Raw genomic sequence first — 21,885 nt, forward strand, 5'->3', positions numbered from 1 at the left:
ATTTACTCTATTAGGTATACTGTGAAAGCTATGTAAAGATTTGTGTTTGTAAACATTCTTTTTGCATACACACAATTTTAGGAGCAGATTCTGGTCAAATTTCAGAAGAAACATGGAATTTCCTGCAATCTATATATGGTGGGGGACCTGAAGTTATCCTCCGACCTCCAGTTGTTCATGTTGACCCTGATGCACTACAAGCAGAGGAAAAGATTGAAGTAGAAACTCGCTCTTTGTAGTTGTGAGGGCAGAGCTCTAATGGAGTCATCCTCACTTGATGCGCACACATTCAAAACATTCCTCAAAGCATGTTGACTCTCTTGATTTCCATCTTTTTCCTCATTTATTCCTTTGTACTGGGCATTATGGAAGGGTATGTTAAATATGTTATATAAGTTGGTATATTTAATGTTAAGTAACTTACCGGATTATCTTTCAGTGTACTATTTTGAAAGGAAAGGGACAGTTGGTAATTAGGTTCTACAGGCAGATTCAGCATACCCTTTGTAGCAGTGTAAATACTTTGGCTTTGAAACATTTTTATTACTCTAATCCGTCATAAGTGGCTAAGCTTTCATTTCTTCAAAAAACAAGTTAAATTGTCTACTTTTGACATGGTTTTGCATAGTAAGGAGCCTATTTTAAATCTAAAGTAGTGGTCAGAACACTGTTAATTTCCTAAAGCTCAGGAAACATTAGGATGTTACTTCTTTTGCACTGCAGCGTATAAAATTGCATATTAAAATTTACAAAATGTCTTTTTTGAATGTAACAGGATGTATTCAGTTTCAGTGGAATTTGTTACCAGATATCAGTAAATTATTGCCACTTATAATGTAAAATGTTAAACTTTAGTTATATAGACCTGAATGGTATTCATTAATGTTAGTAACAAAAAACCCCCTTAGTTTTAGGCCACTTTTATTTTGAGAGCATGAAGTATGGAATGTGTCAAATGAGACTGTTGATAAAGCTGAAACCACTTGCAACATGATTTTTTAATGAAATGCATAATGTCTTTTTGAATAAGAGTATTCACTGCTGTTTGGTGATCATGTGACATCAAAAGCTCAGTTATATCCAAGTACAAACATGCAGGTGACAAAGTATGGAACAGCATTCATGGTGACTTTGCAATGTTGTTAAAACTCATTCAATAAAAATAATTCTAAAATATGTAAACTGAATGTTGGATTTATTTGATAGACTTTTAAAAATGGCATAAAGTATGTCACTATTAATGCCTTTCGTTATATCTTGAAAGCATACAGCTAGGAAGTCTTCGCTATAATCGAGTTTATTAATTATTTCAGAATGAGCATGGTGGTTGGCATCTATCTCCCAGCACCCAGCAGGCTCAGGCTGGAGTGGAACAAGACTGTCTCAAAACAACAGCTAACTACACATGAAACCATATCAATTGTGGGTTAAAAAATTGTGATTTTTCTACCCACCCATCTTGATATAGGATGTCACGCATGCTGGACACTATCTTGTTTTAGTTTGGATGTGAAATACGTCTTGTGTTGAAGCACCACATAACAGGGAGTGTTGTGAGATAACTGTATCCTAAGGATGTCAACATCATCCATGGGCTAACATTAATATTCTGAAAAGCTGAGGGGTGAGATCCACTGGGAGAGAAGAGGGTCATGGGTTGGGTTTCTCTCAGCAGATGTTTACATATTAGTGCAGTGACTTACAAGGGAATGTTCTTGGTATCGTTCCCATGGAAGAGAAATAAGGAGTGCTTTGTCTAGTCCATGTGGTTATGCAGATGGGATGCTGGCTGGACAGTGCTCCCAGCAGCAGGTACATTCTGACCATCTCAATAGTAGCTAGCCTATGCAGATAGCATATTGTCTAGCAGGGAAACGGTGTTATTTTTATATCTGTCTATTGCAAATCCAACAGAGAGTCTAATAAAGACTATAGGAGGTGTGCTGTGGTGAGATCCTATATGCCCGCTACCAGGAAAACAAGGCAGTGGAGAGCAGTGTCTCTGAAATACAAAAAAGATGGCAGGTGTGATTATCAGTATAACTATAATCCGTATTCTTTATTTGGGGTCAGATATTACTCTGAGATGAATTGGAGACAACCGAATACAGGCCCACTTCAATGATTTAATAATTTACCAGCAATTGTAAAGAAACCACACATACCCACTACCTTGGAAAAACAAAACTGCTCCAGCTAAGGAAAACAAAGGCAGTGAAGCCATACCTCTTCCCACTTGTGAAGAGCCCCAGTTAATGGATTCTACCAGTGAACTTGGTATTTTTGGACACAATCTAATAGCCAGAAGGCTGCATCAGCGTTCTCACGATCAGAAGTGGTGACCTATGGTGCTATCAACCCAGAGGAAATGCTTATCTCTATTACTGAAGGCAGGCATTACGTTGCTACACTCCCAATTCTGTATGTTTGAAGGCAGGGGTTATGGATTGAACTCAGCTTCATGTAGGGTAAGCACATGCTGAGCTACATAAATACACCTTCCCAGCTCCACTAACCATTTTTCAATACCGGTTGAGCCATACTTGGTGCTGGACACAACTGTGGGCAAAAGGCGAGAGATGTCTGCCTTGCCTTTAAAGAGACTGCATTCTCGGTGGCGAGAGCGCTTAGAGGTAATGGGTAGAAGTGCTGTTTAAAGGTATGGAGATAAGAGCAGTGGAGGTATACTCTGATGGGACTTCTGCGATGAAACCTGAAATGCAGGTCGAGCAGGAAAGGTGTTCTGCCCTAGGGAAGGAGGGGAGGGTGAGCAAAGGTTGGAGAGGTGAGCGCCTGCCTCCCGAGCAGCTGGCGAGGTAGACCGCAGCGTCTTGCGGAAACCGGAGCCACTCAAGGTCCGGACGCAGGAGAGCAGCCTCTCCTGGGAGTTAGAGCAGGTCACACCACACAGTAGGCTGGTCTGGCCCTCCCTCCACCCCGGGCGGGATCGCTGCACCGGCCGCGGCCACCGGCAGGTGGCGTGGTGAGCGCCCGGTTCCCAACTTCTCAAAGCCGAGGAAGGAGGGGACCGGAAGGAGCCGCTGCTGCTGCGGGAAGTGGAGGAGCGGGAGGCGGGGACCCACCTGGAAGCGCCGCGGCGCCGCTGTGGAGCTTCCTGCGGCGGAGGGCGCTGGAGCCAGTGCGGGGGCCGACGGCGGCCACGCGGGCGGCGCCTCCCCGAGTGGCCGGCCCCGCACGAGAGGTGAGCGGGATCCCGGGGCGCGTGGCGGGGCCGGTGCAGGGGTTGGAGCAGAGCACAGGGAAACGCGCGGGGCCGGAGACCCCGGACCGAGCTCCGGGAGGGGGTGGCTGAGGCGGCGGCGCCCCCACGTGGGCCGGGCGCGCGCGTGCGCGATTGAGGAGGCGGGGGAGGCCTACGGAAACGCGGGGCGCGCTCTCGGCGGCTCACGTGACGGACACGTGACCCGCGGCGAGGCCGGCTGAGGTCGAGCGCGGTTCTCTGTGGCGTCCCGCGGGTGGCAGAGGGCGGCTCAGTTTGGCTTCCGCCCCTCCTTCTCTCTCTGGGGACTCAGAGGAAGCGTACAGGGCGGAAAGGCTTGCCCCTCCTTCTGTTTGCCCGCGGCTCCCCAGTGCGAGGACGGAGCATACTTTCAAAGTTCCGAAGTAGTGATTATCTCCCCTCGCCGCCATGTTTGTCCCAGAGCACGCCCGCGAGATGCCAGTGGGTCGGTATCGCGAGATCTCCGGCCTCTCGCGGGACCTTGTTGGCAGAGCGGTTGTGCTGGATGGCGGAGCCCCGGTTTCCGGGGCCCTGGGACCAGTAACTCTTTTCCAGAAGGCAAGTTGTCAGGGAGGGGCCGGGGCGCGTGCCCGGGCGCCGGGAGACTTTGTGCGCGCGCCTCCCTGTCGCCAGCGGCCGTGCAGCCGGGCTGTCCGGCGCCGCGCTCTTCCCGCCCCCGGGCGCCCGCCACCTGCCGAGAGCTACCCGGGCTGCTGCCCCTCGCTCGCCCGCCCGCCCGCGGCTAGCACGCCCCGCCCGCCGCCGCCCCCCTCTGCGGAGGTTCCAGACAGTTTTTGCCCAGTTACCCTTTCTCCAGACAGCTTCACTTTTCAGCCGCCTGTGGCTGCAGTATCTTTCCCCAGTCTCCGAACAGAACGCCTAGCATCTCTTGTGTCTGGGCGTCATTTAACCACCCACTTGTCTGTTGAGAAGTTCCTCGACACCCTGGCTGTTGACAGTAACTTTTGGCAGTGTATGGCAGTCCCCTCACCCCTGACAGTACCTGAGGTCAGAATAAAATCCCTGTTATGTACATCTTATTAACTCACATTGGCGTTTTAGTGTTCTTGAGGTTACCATTTTCGTATTTTAGGGTGCTGGTTTTGCTGTGCAGAAAATAGTAGATTGCTTTTACTAAAATCCTGCTAAAGTTTGAAGTCATAAGTGTCTTCATAAGGGAATCATGTTTTTCTACTTATAATAGCCACTGAGAAGTCAGTTCATATTCGTTTTTATTTCTTTATATTCAGAAGTATGGAAGTTACAACATTGGGAAACCAGATAATTCATAATAGTTATTTTCTTCTCTCTCTCTGTCTCTGTTTCTTTCTGAGGTAGGCATACTATCTGTATCACAAAATACTCAAGAACTGACTACGTAGGCCAGATTAATGGCATCTGCCATCACAGCCAGCACATAGGATTTAAATTTTTTTTTATCATTGTGCGCCTGTGTAACTTTATTATTGTATATGTATGTGCTGTCTGGGGAGGCCAGAAGAGGGTAGGATCTGGTGTTTCTGGAGCCTGTAAGCAGCTCAAAGCATGGGGATCTGAACTTTGGACCTCAAGATAGAGCAGCAAGCATTCTTTTAACCACTAAGCCATCTGTCTCTTTAAAACTACAAAAGCGTAGTTGCTACATACAGAAAGATAGAGTAAAATGCTCTTTGTTCTGTCTGTTTTCTACCCTGAACCTGATCATTCTGTGGTCCATGCTTTGTCCTAGGTTGTCAGGGCTCAGTTGGAGGGCCGATGATAGTCTATCACAGCATTGCAAACAGCAAATTATCTGCTGGGTAAGATGACAGTTGTGAAGTCTGTTCTCAGGTAGCATCTGTCTCAAGTGTAGATAGCGTGGTGGTCTGCACTGAAAGCACCTAATATCTCCAATAGTAGAGATTTGGTTGGTGGTCTGGCTGGCTGACTGCTTGGTTTTTTTTGCAGTGGAGAGGCTCTAAGGTGCTGGTAGCTTTGCACATACAGAGTTCTTTTCAAACAAATATTTAAGGAAACTTATCACTTGAGTTTTATAATTTTTAATACTTATGTAATTATATATTATGTATTCTAAACTAAAAACATGTTTATGGATGTTAGTTCTTTTGTATTTTTTTCCTAAGTTTTAAAAAGATGCTTCTTTTGTGTGTATGTGCCCCAGTGTGTGGTCAAGGAGGCCTTGAGGGTCAGAAAAAGATTGTCAACCTACCCTGGAGTTAAAGGTGGTTGGAACCAAAGAATCCTCTGGAAGAGCAGTAAGTGCTTTTAACTGCTGAGCCATCTTTAGCCCTCAAAGTAATGCAGTTTAATTAAGTCACTAGGATGATGGACTTCAGTAGTTAATACAAACATCTGCTTAAATTAGAGCACTAAATATCTGTCACTTTTGTCAGTACTCTTCTGAAAAAACTAGCAGTGATAGAGTTCTATTTTAAAAATCTTAAAACTAGGTACTGTAGTTCATGCTCTACTGGCTGAACCTAGAATTGAGAGAGTGCAAGCATTCGCTACTTCCATATTTAATAGATGGGTGCAGTAAAAGGTAATTGTACATGACTCAAGTGGTCTTGGTTGCTTTTAAATAGTCTGGTGTATAGGAATATTAAGGAACAGACTTGTTGAAAGTTACAGTATGGAACAGATGAAAGAAATATAGGCTGACGGTGAGATGGAGCTGTGCATGTAGAGAAAGGGATGTAGACAGAGCAGAGTAGGAAGCCTTGAATTGGCAGGTTGTTTTGGGACAGGTTCTTACTGTATAGCCCAAGCTGGCTTGGCATCAGTGTGCAGACTGTGCTGGCTTTGAACTCCTGTCATGGATACAGAGTGCACCGCTATTCCCAGCTCTTAAATGTCTCTTAGACACTGTGGAAGGAGAATTACTGAATTTGAGACCAGCTTGAATTGGTTACACAGTGAGTTCAAAGCCATCCCGGAAACCCAATCTCACATACCTAGAGAAGAAAAAGAAGTCAGCAGTACATTTGGAAGTCACACTTTTGCAATTGTTTTTGCAAAGCTATCCACCTAAATTTAGCACAATAATGATTGGTCTATTGTGTGGGTTAGAAAGTAAATCTACGGGCTGGGGATTTAGCTCAGTGGTAGAGCGCTTACCTAGGAAGCGCAAGGCCCTGGGTTCGGTCCCCAGCTCCGAAAAAAAGAACCAAAAAAAAAAAAAAAAGTAAATCTACATACATGGTGGTGCCAGACTTTAAACCCAGCACTTGGGAGACAAGAGAGGTGAATCTACATTTGAGGCCAACCTGGTCTACAGAGTAAATCCAAGGTCAGCTACACAGAGAAACTAGTCCTCAACAACAACAACAAAAGAACTTTTGTTGTACAAACTATGTTTGGTGGTGAGTTTTGTAAATTACCATTTTTTTTTACATGTAAGGTTTATTTTGAGGTTGAGAAAAATTCAAGAAAAAGGAAAAAATATTTTGCATAGAATCCATTCATACAGACTATAGTAAGATACATGGCCAGAAATGAAAATGTGTTATAGGTGCTTTAAAAAGAAAACTAATTTCAATTAAAAGTTCATTCAGTTTGATTTTAAACTATAAGTAACAATTGAGTGTTATGATGATGTTTTGGGCAGCATTTAGTATAATTGTGATACATTTTTATATAATTTTCTTTAATTAAAACTTTGGTAACTGTTTGGTTTCAGACCCCTGGACTGAGGTGCATATTTTACATACCAAAGCCAAGCTGGCCTCCAGGTTCTCCCAGCTTCCCTTGGTCCCTACCTGGCATACCCTGCCTTCAACCTTGAATTTTGGCTCTTCTCTATATAATCCAGACATTTTGGTGTCTCTCCTTTTCTCCCCTATGTGGATACACCCTTCCTCTATTTATGTCCCATTTTCCCTATGGCCATTTCCCTGGCCTCAGTCCTTGGGGCCAATGAACTCCTCTGCCCCAGAGTAGCTTCCCAATAAACTTGCCTTTACTACAATCTAATCTGGCTTGAATTGGCTCATTTCACTGGCTGAGAAATAACCTATCAATAACCACTGTCATAGAAAAAAATTGTATGCGTGTCTCAATCTACATTGCAAAGTCCCAAAGGTGTATGTGGGTTTTAACTGGCTGTCTGGACTTGGCATTTTTGTTTGACACTGCACTTCTTACCTTTCTGTTGTTTTCTATGTTCTTCCTATATAATAATTTCTGTCTTGTCAGATAAGTGATTCTGTAACTTTCCCTGAGGACCGTATTGTTGTATGACAGGTCAAGCTAGTTATGTAGTCCCACTCCTCCCCCTTGTGCAGCATTGGGAATTTAGGGCCTCAGGCATACTAGGAAAGCACTACACTATTGGACTACATATAATTCCAGTTTTCTCCTCTTCCCACCCTCCTGTGTTTTGAGGCAGGGCCTCCACAGGAGGCTGACCTAGAGCTCTTTTTCCTCCACTGCCCAAAAGATGAGTCAGTTGGTGTGTCCCACTACATCTTATTTTATTTTGGCCTTTTGAGATAAGGTTTCTCTGTGGCCCCGTGTCTTATTTTTTTAAGCTTGGTGTTTTCAAACACTACAGTTCTTCATCTAACATTTACTGAACAACAGTGAACTCAATCATTTGTACATAGTAGAGATTCTGGGTCTTCAAAATCCTTGATAGCTCTAGTTTCATACATCATGAGAGAGAGGCCTTGTATGTACTAGGTAGATTGAATTCACATCGTCAGACTTGATGGTTCAACTAATTGTCCTCTAGTTGATTAGAAGTTCAATGAGACCCCGTATACTCCTCTTTCTTTTTCCCTCCTCCCCTTCCTTTTCTTTTTGTACTGGAGATCAATTTCTGTACCTTGTACACACTAGTGTTGAACCTACCATTCAGCTAAATTCTCTAGCCTCCTTTTGTTTTTCTTCTAACTTATTAACAGTTAGAAATCAAGTTTATTTCTAAATGAAGTGAAATAATGCTTTGGGTTCATTTGTATGACTATAGTTGTCAAGATTATTTTCTTAGAAAAGATCTGTTTTGTGAAATTACCTTATTAATATTTCTTTTTTTTTTTTTTTTTTGTTCTTTTTTTCGGAGCTGGGGACTGAACCCAGGGCCTTGCGCTTCCTAGGCAAGCGCTCTACCACTGAGCTAAATCCCCAACCCCTTAATATTTCTTTAAGAACTTTGTGATTACCTCCCTGTTAGGTCCAGAAACCCAGGACAAATGGCAAGCTGAACTGCCTACTTAACTCATCTAAGCGGACCTCGTCCTCTATGTTCTTCCGGCATCCTTCTGTCCCTACCTTGGTAGAGAATGTGGCCGTCATACCCTGCCCCATACCCTAAACTTCTTCTGCCCTTCCCCCAGCTGCCCTTCCTGATAGAATCTAGTCATTTTGGTTACCCATCCTTTGTCTACCCTTTACCCTCCTAGTCTCCTGACTTTTCCTACCCTCCCCCAACTCCTCACTGGCCTAGCTCAGGGTCGTGTTTAGATGTTCAGGAACTCTCCCAGATGTCTCTGCCTCTGACTATGCTCTTCCTTTTATATATAATAAATTTTCTTCTTCACCATACCTAGGAGCAGTCATGTCATTTCTCTTTTTATTCAGCCCATCTCCAACACATTCATGCACACCGTCCGTCTCTCACTCTTTCCAGACAGTGTCTCATGTACTCCACACTGGCCTTGAACTTGCTACATACCCTACAATTCTTGCTACAAGAATTTAAGGTTGGTCTTAAATTCTTGAACCTTCTGTGTCCTCTCCCTGTGTGCTAGCATTAGGAGCCTGTGCTTTCACACCTAGAGCTGTAACACCTTTCTGTACTGACCTTTACTCTAACCTGTACTCCAGACCCACCCACCAGACCTCCCCCATACACCTAATACACTGAGAATTTCTTACTGAACTATTCCCACCTAATATAAACTTGTGTTGTTTTTACAATAATGCAATAGTGTAATAAGCATAGAAAGTTTTCACAAATGCCCAGCTGAGTGGATTTGTGTAGAATGAGCGCACTGGTAGATCTCACTGAGAAACCATTCTCCTCCTAGCTACCATTCTCATCCTTGCTTTGTCCCAGGACATGTGACGTCTTATTTGCTTCTTAGCATAGAACCTTGTAACATGTACTTTATCGTGTTTGGCTTTTTTACTCAACTTTGTTAGTGAGACTCACCTGTTTTACTTTCTCTTCAGTTTGTAGCCTGAGAAAGTGCAGGGATCTCAACACTATCTCAGTTGTTTTTCTCACAAAGATCACTGTTTTCAGGAAGTATGAGGGCTGCCAAAGAAAAGCTGCACTTGAGTTCGTATATTTGTTTTATTGTAATTTAAGTAAGCTGTGTCTATTTAGTTTTGGTCATTAGCACCTTACAGCAGTATCTCAGCTATTCTCCCAACTTAATTTTGTCCTGAAGGTTTGAGTCCAGCATTCCTGACTGGTTAGTGCCTCTTCATTAGTTGGTAGCTTGCTTTACATTCTTGGAATTCCTCAGGTACTAGTGATTCATGTGCCAGTTTGGGGGTTGTCTTCAGTTATTATAAAGTCTGTTTAGAGATTCTACTAAGAAAAGTCCTAATTTAAATTAAAGTTCTTCTGCATTCAAAATGTTTATGTGCCTAGTAGTGTGCAGATCATAAAGTCACATTGTAAACTGCTATACAAATGTGAATTACTTGAGATCCTTACCCAGTTGGTATCTGTTTCTGGCTGCATGATATAAATGCAACTTTCTTAGCAAAAATTATTCCTGTATATTCTCCTACCACTTTGCTTTTTTAATTTTAATGTTATCGTGAAAGTTTTTTTTTTTCCTGTGCTTTTGCACTTAATTTTAAGCATTCTTTAATTACTGGGCTCTCCAGCTCTGTCTGGCTTTGATGGAACATTTAGGAGAACATTATGATGTGGGCAGTGGAAGACAGAGTGACTCGTGCTTGCCAGTTATTTATCAGTCTCGGTAAATGTATGTGTGTGTGTCTGTGTTGCTAGTGCTGAAACCCTGGGCCTTGATCGGATATTCTTCTGTTTAGCTATACTCAGTCAATAAATGCCTTTGCAGGGGTCTGTCTGTTTGCCTGTCTTGTCTGTTTGTGTCTTATGTAGTCCAGGATGGCATAAACTCATTATGTAGCTGTGGATAACTTTGAACTCCTCATCCTTCTGCCTCTACCTCCCAAATGTTGAGATTCCAAAAGATACTTGGCCCACAAATGGCTAGTGTTGTTGAACTAGTCAGAGCATTTTCCAGTTTGACCTTAGCTACTTGGATAATTTTCTGTTAGCTAGCTGTCTTTGACCAAAAAAATCTTGATTAATTTGTAACTATAAGGCACAGGTTCCCATGGTTTGCTATGCTTCATAAATCAGTTAAAGGTTGTTTTGTTTTACCTTGTTTTTGAGGCAGGATTTCATTAGATAATCCCAGATGGTTCTGAACAGAAAATCTTTCTGCCTCAAATGACCAAATGCTGGATCATGGTGTGCACCACTGCACCATGCTTGGTTTGAATATTGTGGTTTCGATTTTTGAGACAAGGTATCTCTAGGCACTCAGACTAACCGCAAGGTCAGGATGTTCTCTGCCAGCTAGCCGTATACCATGCTGAGGTGACAGAACTGTGCGATGGACCCCTGCCATACCTCACTTTTTCCATCTTTTAACTCCTGTGTTTTTATGGCTGTGCTGTCAGTGTTGAGGGGTAGAGATACAGGCACACGTCCCCATTATTGTCTTTAGCAACCTGAGGAGCTCCCCTAGAACTGAACCATGATTTGTGGCTATGACACTGAAAATAGTTTCAGGATTAGCTATCTAATGAACCAGTTGTAAATTTGATAAAAGATATTTTAATACAGGCATCAGCATGAGAAATAGGCCAAAAAGAGATACCCAGAAGAAAGCAAGGTACATTGGAGTGTGGAGTACATGGGTGTAGGCTTCTAGATGAGTCACTGGTTTTTGTAGGATTTTGGTTGAATTGAAAAGTTGCTATCTTATCACTAGTTTGCCCTTGAAGGCACCTAATAGGATTATAATTGTTAAACTAGAAGTCTAGTCCCATGGGGTAATGGGAAAGTAGGATATCTTTTACTGTTAATAGTTTCTTAATTAGCTTTATTTTTTGTGTACGAATACCTGGTGCCCTTGGAAGCCAAAGAAGGTATCAAGATTCCCTGTAACTGGAATTAAAGGGGTGCTGGGAATTGAACCCAGGTCCTCTAGAAGAGCAGTCAGTACCCTTAACTACTAATCTGTCTCTCCAGCCCCTATTGTAAGTTCTTCTTTTTGAGAGTCTCTGGCCCTGTCTAGGGAAAGGAGTGAGGCCTTGCCCATGGTCCTGTATGTTCAGTGGTCAAGCTTAGGTCATTTCCATGTCAACATAGAATATTTGTATATGAAAGATGTGCTCACAGGCCTGTGTAGCAAATGTTAACTGTGCTGGAGTTGCTTCCTTAGTTATTGAGAGACTCTAGTCAGAATTTGGGATCATGGACTCCTCTTTTTCCTGTGCCCCCATAGTTTCCCAGTTTTTAGCCATGCTTCAGTGCAAGAGGCTCCTTAACACTGAAGTATTTGAAGAATATGTTTGGCATAATTTTAAGATTTAGTTTGTGGATTAAATAAACAACAATATACTACTAATAAAAATTCTCACAGCTTTAGCTACATTTTTGTTCTTGCTGGTGATTTAAAAGTTGAAAGAAATGGAAACTGGAGGATCACTCATAGGTGCTGCTCTTGCTGCAACAGTGTTGAACACCCAGATTCAATCCATATGGTAGCTCACAATCATCCTTAACCACAGTTCCAAGGGGCCTGGTACCCACCCTCTTCTGACCGGTGCAGGCATCAGGCCAAACACTCATGCACAGAATAAGCTTTTGAAAAATTATTTTCCCTTTATTCGTGTGTGTGTGTGTGTGTGTGTGTGTGTGTGTGTGTGTGTGTGTGTGTGTTTTGCCTACATGTTTGTCTGTGCATCACTTGCATGTAATGCTTGCAGAGGCCAGAAGAAGGTACCTTCTGATCTGAATTCACAGATGGTTATGAGCTGCCATGTGGGTGTTCTGGAAGAACAGCTAGTGCTCTTTTGCTGCAGTGACATCTCTTCAGCCCCAAATAAAGGGTTGTCTGTCTGTGTAAGTTTAAGAGAGTTGCTGATAGAGCATGGATTTTACCACTGAAGAGTTTGGAATTGGCCATGGTTGAACAGTCGGCCCTTTTTATGGTCATGGTTTTGGGTGGTATAGTGTAAAGAACATGGGTTGAAACCTGAATTTAAATTCTGACTCTAGCCCTTATTAGCTTTGTACGTATAGCAAATTCCTATATCTCAAAGCTGTAGTTTCCTTATAAAGAAGCTGCATTCTAGTTGGAATCTGCAACAAAGACAAACTTGTGAGTACTGATGGTTCTTCTTACTGATGTAGACGACGGGTGTTTGGAGTTGTCACACAGTGATGTGTCACTCCAAAGCTGGTGCGTGTTTTTCCAAAACCACGAGTAGCTATAAACGGAATGTTTTGGTGAATACGTAGTGGCTGTATCAACTTTTTATTACAAGTTCATATTCCTGGGTCAACTTTTTTTTACAAGTTGTAGTACTTAGAAAACTGGATTTCAGAAGGTTGAGGGAAAACATAGACAGTGACTGAATAGTATTAAGCCATCTGTACTGACCGCTAACCTCAGCCTTGCAGTGTACTGAACTGACAACAAATTCTTATGAGCTCAGGAAAATGTGTGAGTGACCTAAGAATATTGTAACTTCATTAAGTGGGGTGGGGTGCTGCATGCCTTTGGTTTGCTCTCAGCTCTTGGGAGGCAGAGGCAGAGGCAGAGGCAGGGACAGGCAGATCTAGTTGGAGGCCAGCCTCATCTAATACGTAAGGAAATAGTTCCAGGCAAGCCAGGGTTACAAAGTGACCTACAAAACCAGACAAAATGACGAAGCAGCACCTTACTACCTAAACAGATGAAGTACTAGGCTGGACCAATAGGATTCCGCGTTGGCTGGTATACATTTGCAGTGTTGGCCTTGCTTTTAAAAGCTATTTTAGGAAGGTGAATTGAGGGAAGAACTAGAGAGGCGACTTGTACTTCCTGCCTCCTCAGAGGATCCCAGTTTGATTTTTAGTACCAATATCAGGCAGTTCACAGCCACAGATAATGCCATGTCTAATCACAGACACACATAGGATTAAGAACTTGATATAATAATAACACATTTTTTTGTTATTTTTATTTTATATTTTATTAGCTTTTTTGTTCATATTTTATCAAGAGGGAATTTTTGATGTATCAGAAGCAGAGTCTGAGAACTATTGAGGAACCTGAGTGCTTAGTGGGGAGAAGGGAAGGTAAAACCTGGTAAAACCTAATAAAGAATTCCAGAAACAATGTTTGCATGGAGCAGATCGTTCCAGAACACTGCTGTTTTCCCTAAACAGTAACGCTCTTTAAAGTCATTAAAATAAAATCAAGGGGCTGGAGAGGGCATAGTGGTTAAGAGCATCTAATTTTGCAGAGTACAAGTGATTCACAACTGTCTAGAAGTATAACACCAGGGCATAGGATACCTTTGAGCTCTCCAGGCACCTGGATTCATGTACACATATCAATACAGACATGATCTGTCTTTGAGATAGGGTCTCTCAATAGCCCTGGCTATCCTGGAATTTGTGTCATTTGTGCAATACTGGTTATGCTACAGGCCAGACCAGTTAAAACAATTCCTTACTGGGCCAGTTGATAAAACCAACCTCACATACGTATTCAAAGACACTTGGAGGGGCTACTCAGAGTTGTCTTTGTTCCTTTTCTTTTCCCCATCTACTACTCCAGCCTAGAAGCTTAAAAAAACAAAAATGGAAAAATAATTAATTCCCTTACTAGAGACACCTTCTACATGATGGCCTCTCCATCCCTGAAACGGACAGCAATCAGATTAGATCTTTTCTTTGCTGTGAACTTACTTTTAAAGTCTGCTTTTAAAATGCAGTCTTCCTGAGTAGGTGTGGACGGGGAAATGGGATGACAGCAGGTGCACAAACATCTGTTGAGTCTTCCATCAGCTGTAGTAGGAACTGGTAATGGATGCTCCTTGTCACTGAGTTCTGGGAGGGGTGGGGAAAGGGCAAGACCTGGTGACAGTAGTGCCTACTTTGGCTTTTTTGTTTCGTGTACTTAATGCAGACATTTTGTCTAGAAAACCTTTTTACAGTTGCTAAGAATTGGACTTAACGTTTGATACAGTCCAGTAACTTCCTTAGTGCTGGGCTGCACCCCAGCCCACACAGGAGACTTTTGTTTCTATGCTCTTGTTTCTTACTGAAACATGAAACACATGACTCATTTTTGCTTCTTTAAAATTTTTAAATTTAATATAAATTTTCTATATTTAAGGTCTGTTTTAGAGGCAATACCATCTTCTATTTAATTGTCATAACTTTGTCCCATTTTTGTTGTTTTCCCAACCATATTCCAAAATTTTTGAAGGTAGAGGTTATCATGGTTGCAATACTAGCCAGAATTCAACCTCTTATCCCGTCCTGCTGCACATAACACTGGGTGGGATTTTAGAAGGCTTCTAGGCAACTCAATTAAATCTCACTAAGCCCAATCTAACTTGTCTATCCACCTGTCTATTACAGCGACAAGCTTTCCTGGGCTCACATTTCTGTAATACCAACTGGCACTGAGATTTATTACACAAATTACTTCAGCTTTCTAACCACTAAAATGAAAATACTCAAAAGAGACGACATGGAGGGCAGTGTGTCTAGTGCATGAGGTGATGTATAGTCTTAGGAAGTGCAGACTACAAGTGTTCCCTTTCTAAAAGAACTATTTAAATTGTGTGTGCACGCACATATACATGTATATGCAAGTGGACATACACCATATGTTCCATGGTATGTGTTCTTTCTTTTCACCATTTATGTACCAGGAATCAAGCCCAGGTTGTCAGGCTTGTTGGCAAGCACCTTTACTCACTGAGCCACCTCACCAGTCTTTACTGGTTTTAAAACAGGATCTCTCTCACACTAGACTAGGCGCCTTCAAACTCTTAGCAGTTATCCTGCTGTTCCAGCTCCAGGAATGCTAGGACGACAGCTCTCTCCCAATTCCCATCAAACATGTTAAGCTGCTGCAGTTCATGTGTTGATTGGTTCGGGGATATTCAGGTGATGGGAGACCCTCTATCTTCTTTCATAGAGTTTTTCATAATTCCTTCTGAGGAGGAGAGGAGGTATCATAGCATGACCTCAGAGAAAGCAGCATCATGGTAAGGGAGGAAACCTAACCCATAAGAAAGCTTCTAGAGAAAGTGATATGGGTATGATTGAAGGCTAGGATATCATCTGGAGAGGGAAGCCTGTAGGTAAGTGGTAAGTTAACTCAATGTGACTCAGCAGTAAGCTAGGAATTCTCATAGTAATTGTGATCAATATTAAGTGAGATCTAGGATACATGTGTAATAAAGAATTACTTAAATTTTTTTGTGGGAGAGTGGTAGGTGAGACAGTTTGTGTGTGGAAGTCACAGGACAACTAGTTTCCCTCCTGCCAGTAGGTGGGATGCAGGCAAACACCTTTTTCTGCTGAGGCTTCTCAACTGGCAGGGAACAGTAATATTTGTTATTACAAAATAGAAAAAGTAGAATGAGATTTGCTTGCATTGAGGCGTTTTATGTAGCGAAAACTACAGAAATAACTCATCCAGGATAAATGGGAGTGAGAAGTATTAAAAGCCTGGAGAGCTGAGGATAGTTTGCTTGAGATTAGAGATGTTGGCTGGTAAATTGGTAGTGGTGAGCTGGAAAGGTTACATAGGACCCTTAGAACAGGCTTTGCCTCAGCTCCCAAGAGCTCAAAGTGCTTAGTGGTTAGATACACAGACTTTACCATTGCGGGGAAGAGATCTGAAGCTGTTGTACCAGTGTAGGCTTACATGAATGTTGGTAGAAACAGCCACAAGTCCTTTTAATAAAATTAAAAGAATATGAAAGATTCTTCACATTCTCACTAATAGTCTAAGTGTGTTTAAATGTAAACCTCTCCCCAAGGACCTGAAGACACATGAGAAATACAAAAAAAAAGATGGTGGTGACAAAGTCATTGATAGCCTGAAGAAGGTTTATCTCAGGAGAACTGACCTTAAAGAAAGCATGTTTGATTGTTCTTAGAAGCTGGGTGTGCTGGAGCATGCCTGTAGCCCTGCTGTTCAGGAGGCCAGCAAAGAAGAGTGAGCTTGAATACGGCCTAGGTTACCTAGGGAGACCCCGTAGTTCACCTTGTGACAGGTGTCGTAAGGAAGTGCAGTGCACATCACCTCACAAGTAGAAAGTTAGCGTGTGTGTGTGTGTGTGTGTGTGTGTGTGTGTGTGTGTGTGTGTGTGTGTGTGTGGCGTTGAGTAGGTTGGGTGGCAGGAAAAAGAGTTAAGAAGTTACTTTGGGCTGGTGAGATAAGTTAGCCAGAAAAGGCATCTGTTTCCAAGTTTGACATTTTAGTTGGTTTAATCCCTGGAACCTGTGTGGAAGCAGACATTGTGGCAGGTTAGTACCCACACATGTACAGGAAGCCATTCTTCTCCCAAAGGGTTGTTACTTCCTAGGGTCTTAGTTTGAATTAGAGGGTGTTTTGTAATGCCAAACATTCACACACTTTGAAAGTAGGACCAAATTGGTATTAGAATGGAAAGGAAGGTGGTACTTGGAGTTTTAATACAATTTGGAGTTTGTGTTGAGACTGCAGACAGTTTGCTATATGGACCTAAAGCTCAAGAGGGAAATGCAAAGCTGTCATTTAGTTTTAGGGAAACCTTCAGTAATGAAACCGTGGTCTAGTTGTGAGAGCAGGCCCTGACAGAGCACTCACAGCTCAGGCAGGATAGTCAGTGCAATCTTGGATTTGTTCTTGACATGCCTAGCGCCTTAGTTCTCTTAGGATTACCTTTGAAATCTAAATTGAAGTGTGTAATTTCTTGCCTCTCTTACTGAAAACTTGGCCATTATTTTTCCTTTTGCAGTAATGACCTTCTGAAGTCACCTTCAACCTTTTTCTACTCTTTGATGTGTGCAGTTGGTTTTCAGATGACAGTCTGCATGGTCACTTTAAAATGTTGAACCCTGTTACTGTTCTCTTGTCATTTCTTGCTATATTGTTGATATTTGTAGAGATCCTGTCTCAAACCAGAACAACACATTTTCATTCAGTTTATGACATTATGACATACACAGTATCTATCGCAAGAATCTGATAATACATAACTTGTTTGCTTATGTGATATATAAGCATTGTGAAAGCATGAGATGTTTTGCCTTTACATTCACAAAGCCCAAAACACTACTGAGAATACAGTTGGTCCCAGTTAATATTTGTTGAATGGATATAAGTGAGTGATAGATTGAATCATGACCAAAAAATATATTGAATCATGCCAGTTTTTTTTCTAAACTTGCTATTACTTCATGTTCCTTTCCTGTTAAGCATGAGTTCCAATTCATACAGCAGTTGGTATAATCTTTGAAAAGTATTTATTAGGTTGTGTTCTTTAAAATTCTGTAATAGAATAAATAAACCTTCAAAATAACATTTGAGAAGTAAAACATGTCAGATATAGAATAGAGTTCCACCATAGTGTAGAAAGCCTTTCCTGGTGTGGTGCCTGCCTGCCCTGAAACCTTATTTTATGATGTTTTACTCTTTGCCCACTAGATTTCAGCTTCATTGGTATCATTCTTAAACTCCTTTTCCTATTTCACGGTTTGTTCCTACTGCCCTAAACAACTGCTCAGTGTGTAACCTAGACCTAAACTCCTTATCATTCTGCCTCAGACTCCTGAGGACCAGGGTTATAGGCATGTGCTACCTTACATGACTTTGTGCACTTTTCTTTATACATACCTGTAATTCATATAAATATAGGAATTATAAAATTACAAAAATACATTACATTTAGAATAAATTCCATACATGTGGAACCACAAACTTCACTCTTTTTTTTTCTTCATTGGATGATTCTGATACTTAGCAATGTTTGAAAACCTGGTTTGCGTTTTTAATGCAGATTTAGTTAGTGATTGGTTAGCTTTAATTTTCAACTTGGTACAATCTAGAGTCACCTAGAAGAGATTGTCCATGAGAGATAGTCTTGATCAGATTGTTTTATGGATATGACTGTTGAGGGGGGGGGTTTCTTGTAAGAAAATCTGTTCAATGAATGGCCTTTGTTCCTTCCCCAGGTAGGGAACCCTGAGCTGTATGAGTAGAGAACTTGAGTTGATATAAGCAAGCATCCATGTATTCATTCTCTCTCTGTGTGGTGGCTCTGACTAGCTATTTCAAGTTCTTAGTACTCCGACTTCTGTCCCTGTGATGGACTGTAACCTGTCACTGTGATGCACTGTGACCTGTCCCTGTGATGCACTGTGACCTGGAAATAGGAAAGCAAACCCTCTGCTCCCCCCACCTCCACCTCCCAGTTGGTTTTGCTAGGATATTTTATAACAGTAACAGAAGCAAACTGACAGTTAACTACTGAGCGATTTAGACCGGAATTGGGTAGAGATGGAAAAGCTAGGTACAATTTGTATCTATTAAAATATGGTTGGTATTTGTGATACATAACCTTGTATAAAATTCAAAATTTTACAAAAACCAATTTGATGTTGAATGTCTAGTGGTTACCTCTAGGGAGTAGAAATGGCAGAGAATGGGATGGGTTTAAGAGGGAACAACAATATTCGTGGTCTGATTTGTTCATTTTCTTAGTATATTTTATAAGTATGTTTAAAAAAAACTATAATCTTTATTCCAAAGGTGAAAAAATATAGGGCTTCCAGAAGCTTAAAAATAAGGTTAAAGTATTACAAGTCGAGAATATTGCTGTCTCTCACTGCCTGCACAACTCTCTGGTATTTTATTTTCCTCTTGGCAGTCCAAGTTAGTTGGTCGATGGATGACATGGAGCATTTTCTGCCAAAGGGACAGAATAGGAGTGACTGCCATTTGTGGTCCAGCTGTAAAGATCATAATTGGGCCTATGACTTTCATGTTCAATTCTTCATGTATGGAGTGGAATTTGGGAGAAGGGTCTGGACTTAATGCATAGATGAGGCTTCAGTTTCTCCCATCCTCTCCCTTCCCTGTCTAGCCTTTGATGTGGCATGGGAAAGTGTTCATTCTGTGTGCATACCTTGCCCCAAGAAGAACTTTTAATAGATGAGGACTTCAACAGCGAAGTTTCTGATTAGTGCTAATCTCAGCCTAAGGTGGAAGAAATACTTTGGTAGGTTTTCTACAGTCTTGTTCCCCATTTTGTATTGCTCTCTGCTCTGGTGCTATATTTTTGGGCTCCAGCTACCACAACCTCCCCAAACTCTTATTGATGATCCTGGAAGTCATTGTACTTGCTGAAACTTCCTGCTCTGTAGGGTAAGATACCCTTCAGCAGGGGACCAGGGCACATGCAGGCATTGTTTTGTTTACTGATCACTGTTCTGTAGTGTCTATCTTGTTTGTAAAGTGTAGAATAATTTTCATACTTCTTTTAAAATCACATTTTTAGTTTATTTAATCAATTTAAATAGAAAATTTAGTTTCAGGTAGCAGCCAACTTTATTCTATTTACTCTGTGACCAAGGTGAGTAAGAATCCTTGGAAGAGACAAGACTCAGAAGTTTGGTTTTTGTTTGTTTGTTTTTTGTTTTGTTTTGTTTTGCTTTGCTTTGTTTGAGAGGATAACTCTAGTGTTATAGGACTCTCACACTTCTGGTCTATATGAGCACCTGAAATCACAAGCTCATATCCATACTGACACATACACATATACATAATAAAATAATATTGCAAGCAGTTTTAGGAGAGTGAAGTAGTCAGATATGTATTTCATGAGGACTGTGTTTTTTGTTTTATTTCTTTTTGTAGACTACGTTTAACGGGACAAGATTTAAAGCTTTAAAAGTCTTAATTTTCCTGTTGCTGTTATAAAAGGCTCTGACTAAAGCAACTTTAGGGAGCGATGGTTTATTTTAGCTCACAATTCTAGATTAGAAACCTATCATAGTGGGGGAGTTAAGGCATCAGGAGTTTGAAGCAGTTGGTGATGTGTCTCCAGTCACACAGAGCAGTGAATGAATGAATGATGTTGCTCAGCTTGCTTTCTCTACTCTGATACAGCCTGAGCCCAAGCTGTGTTCCCATCTGCAGAGGCTAGTCTTCCCACTTCCTTTAACACTTAGAGACCTCCACAGATATCTCAGCCCCGTCTCCCAGGTGATTCTAGAAGTGACCAAATTCACAGTTCACACTGGCCATCCACATGGTTGATGGTGAAGGCCTGTAGATGAAAATGGTCATGGGTGTTATAGAAGTGGAAGACCATTTGAGAACTAAATAGGAAGATGGTAGTGCAGAGTTTTTAAAAGGATGGATTGTGGCTTTTTATGTCTTGAATCCCCTAAGTATTTGATTAAGTGAAGATTTGTGTCGTCCCCTCTCTCTCATGAGTTTGTGTGGATGTGGTTTAGAACAGTCTGTACAGCACTTGCATGCTTATGCACACTGGACATTCTACACGAGGCCGGGGCGAAGCATGGCTGTCATTCCAGTAGCACACCTGTGTTGAGATGTCCTGAAGTAGGATGAAGCTTCTTATACTGATGTCTGGACAGACGGAATCTGTGTTTCCTGATGGACTGGGTCTGGAATAGAAGCAGATACACAAAAGTACTCCACAGATACAATCTATCTGGACTTCACAGTAGTTCCCTAAGGTAGAGGCAAATAGTATGTCCAACTTTACAGATGAAAATTAATGAGGGCAGAATAACTGTCAGGGACAGAAAATCAAACATCCATTTGCTACCAAACCTGATATTTCTCTCTCTGTCTTAACCTCTGACTTTGAACCTTCCAGGGAACTGGGAGAATAGGATTTTTTGGGTTCTTTCGGTTTTTGTTTGTTTATGTTTTTGGTTCTTGTGATACTTTATTTATACCAAATATTAATTTTATTTGTTTTAAATAGGAAGTAGCTATGAAAGAATGCCTAGGAAAGGTACTTAAAACTTTGATCATTATTTTAATGCTTTCTACAATTGTTTAAAAAACATGTTATGCAGTACATACTTAGTATTTTTACTTAGAACAGAGAATCATGTATTAAAAATGAGTCTATTGTATGGCATTTTATTTGATTCCCCCCCCCCCCCCCAAGCCTTTAACAATACAAAATATTGCAGGATCTTGCACCTGAAGTTAGTTTAGGCTGGATTTTGTAACTTGTTTTTAATAGTATTCATGCTTATCCTTGCTTTATGGCCAGAACTTATTATTTTGTAGGGAAAGTTGCTGTAGTCTTTTTGAAGGGCTCTCATGTATCATGAATCTGAGGTCCTATAATCCAGTGAGCACAGTAGTCTAGTGTTTCTTGGCAAGTAGCAGAGAAGAGAATTCTTTGCAGTGAAAATTAGTTTTTAGATTTGCTGTTAATTTAGCTTGAGTAGCCCATGAATTTTCTTAGTACAGAAAAACAACCAAAGCTTTGTAGCAAGGGTTGAATGAAATAAGGCTTTAAGAACAGGGCTTACATAGCTTGTTTCTATTTTGTGAGTTTAAAAAACAAATAGCTGTTTTTAAGCACCTAGAAATTGTAGT

The 21,885-nt window shown here is 41.6% G+C and overlaps 3 protein-coding genes across 16 annotated transcripts in view; all 3 read left to right on the top strand.

Moving 5' to 3' along the window:
* Usp33 (ubiquitin specific peptidase 33) overlaps positions 1 to 1,182 on the top strand; it is a 45,272-nt gene extending 44,090 nt beyond the window's left edge. For all 4 annotated transcript variants that reach the window (XR_015664983.1, XR_015664984.1, XM_087625182.1 and 1 more), the window contains 1 exon segment: positions 82 to 1,182. Coding sequence is in view for 2 of the 4 variants with exons in the window: in XM_087625182.1 (XP_087481308.1) it covers positions 82 to 239 (158 nt within the window). In the remaining 2 variants the exon portion in view is untranslated.
* Positions 1,183 to 3,058: 1,876 nt separating this feature from the next.
* Zzz3 (zinc finger, ZZ-type containing 3) overlaps positions 3,059 to 21,885 on the top strand; it is a 65,808-nt gene continuing 46,981 nt past the window's right edge. For 6 of the 11 annotated variants that reach the window (XR_015664980.1, XM_087625140.1, XM_087625143.1 and 3 more), the window contains exon 1: positions 3,059 to 3,202. The gene's annotated coding sequence lies outside the window, so the exon portion shown is untranslated. Of the gene's footprint in view, positions 3,203 to 3,724; positions 3,800 to 21,885 lie in introns of those variants that run through there. The other 5 variants (XM_087625141.1, XM_087625144.1, XM_087625161.1 and 2 more) reach the window with 1 other exon arrangement.
* Positions 3,419 to 7,213, top strand: LOC147996624 (uncharacterized). The gene is made up of 3 exons (XM_087643001.1): positions 3,419 to 4,249; positions 5,403 to 5,496; positions 6,921 to 7,213. The coding sequence occupies exons 1-3, from the start codon at positions 3,650 to 3,652 to the stop codon at positions 7,178 to 7,180; spliced, it is 954 nt and encodes a 317-aa protein (XP_087499127.1). The 5' UTR covers positions 3,419 to 3,649; the 3' UTR covers positions 7,181 to 7,213.

This window comes from Rattus norvegicus, chromosome 2 (genome assembly GCF_021556685.1).
Source record: "Rattus norvegicus strain SHRSP/BbbUtx chromosome 2, alternate assembly SHRSP_T2T, whole genome shotgun sequence".
Classification (NCBI taxonomy): Eukaryota; Metazoa; Chordata; class Mammalia; order Rodentia; family Muridae; genus Rattus; species Rattus norvegicus.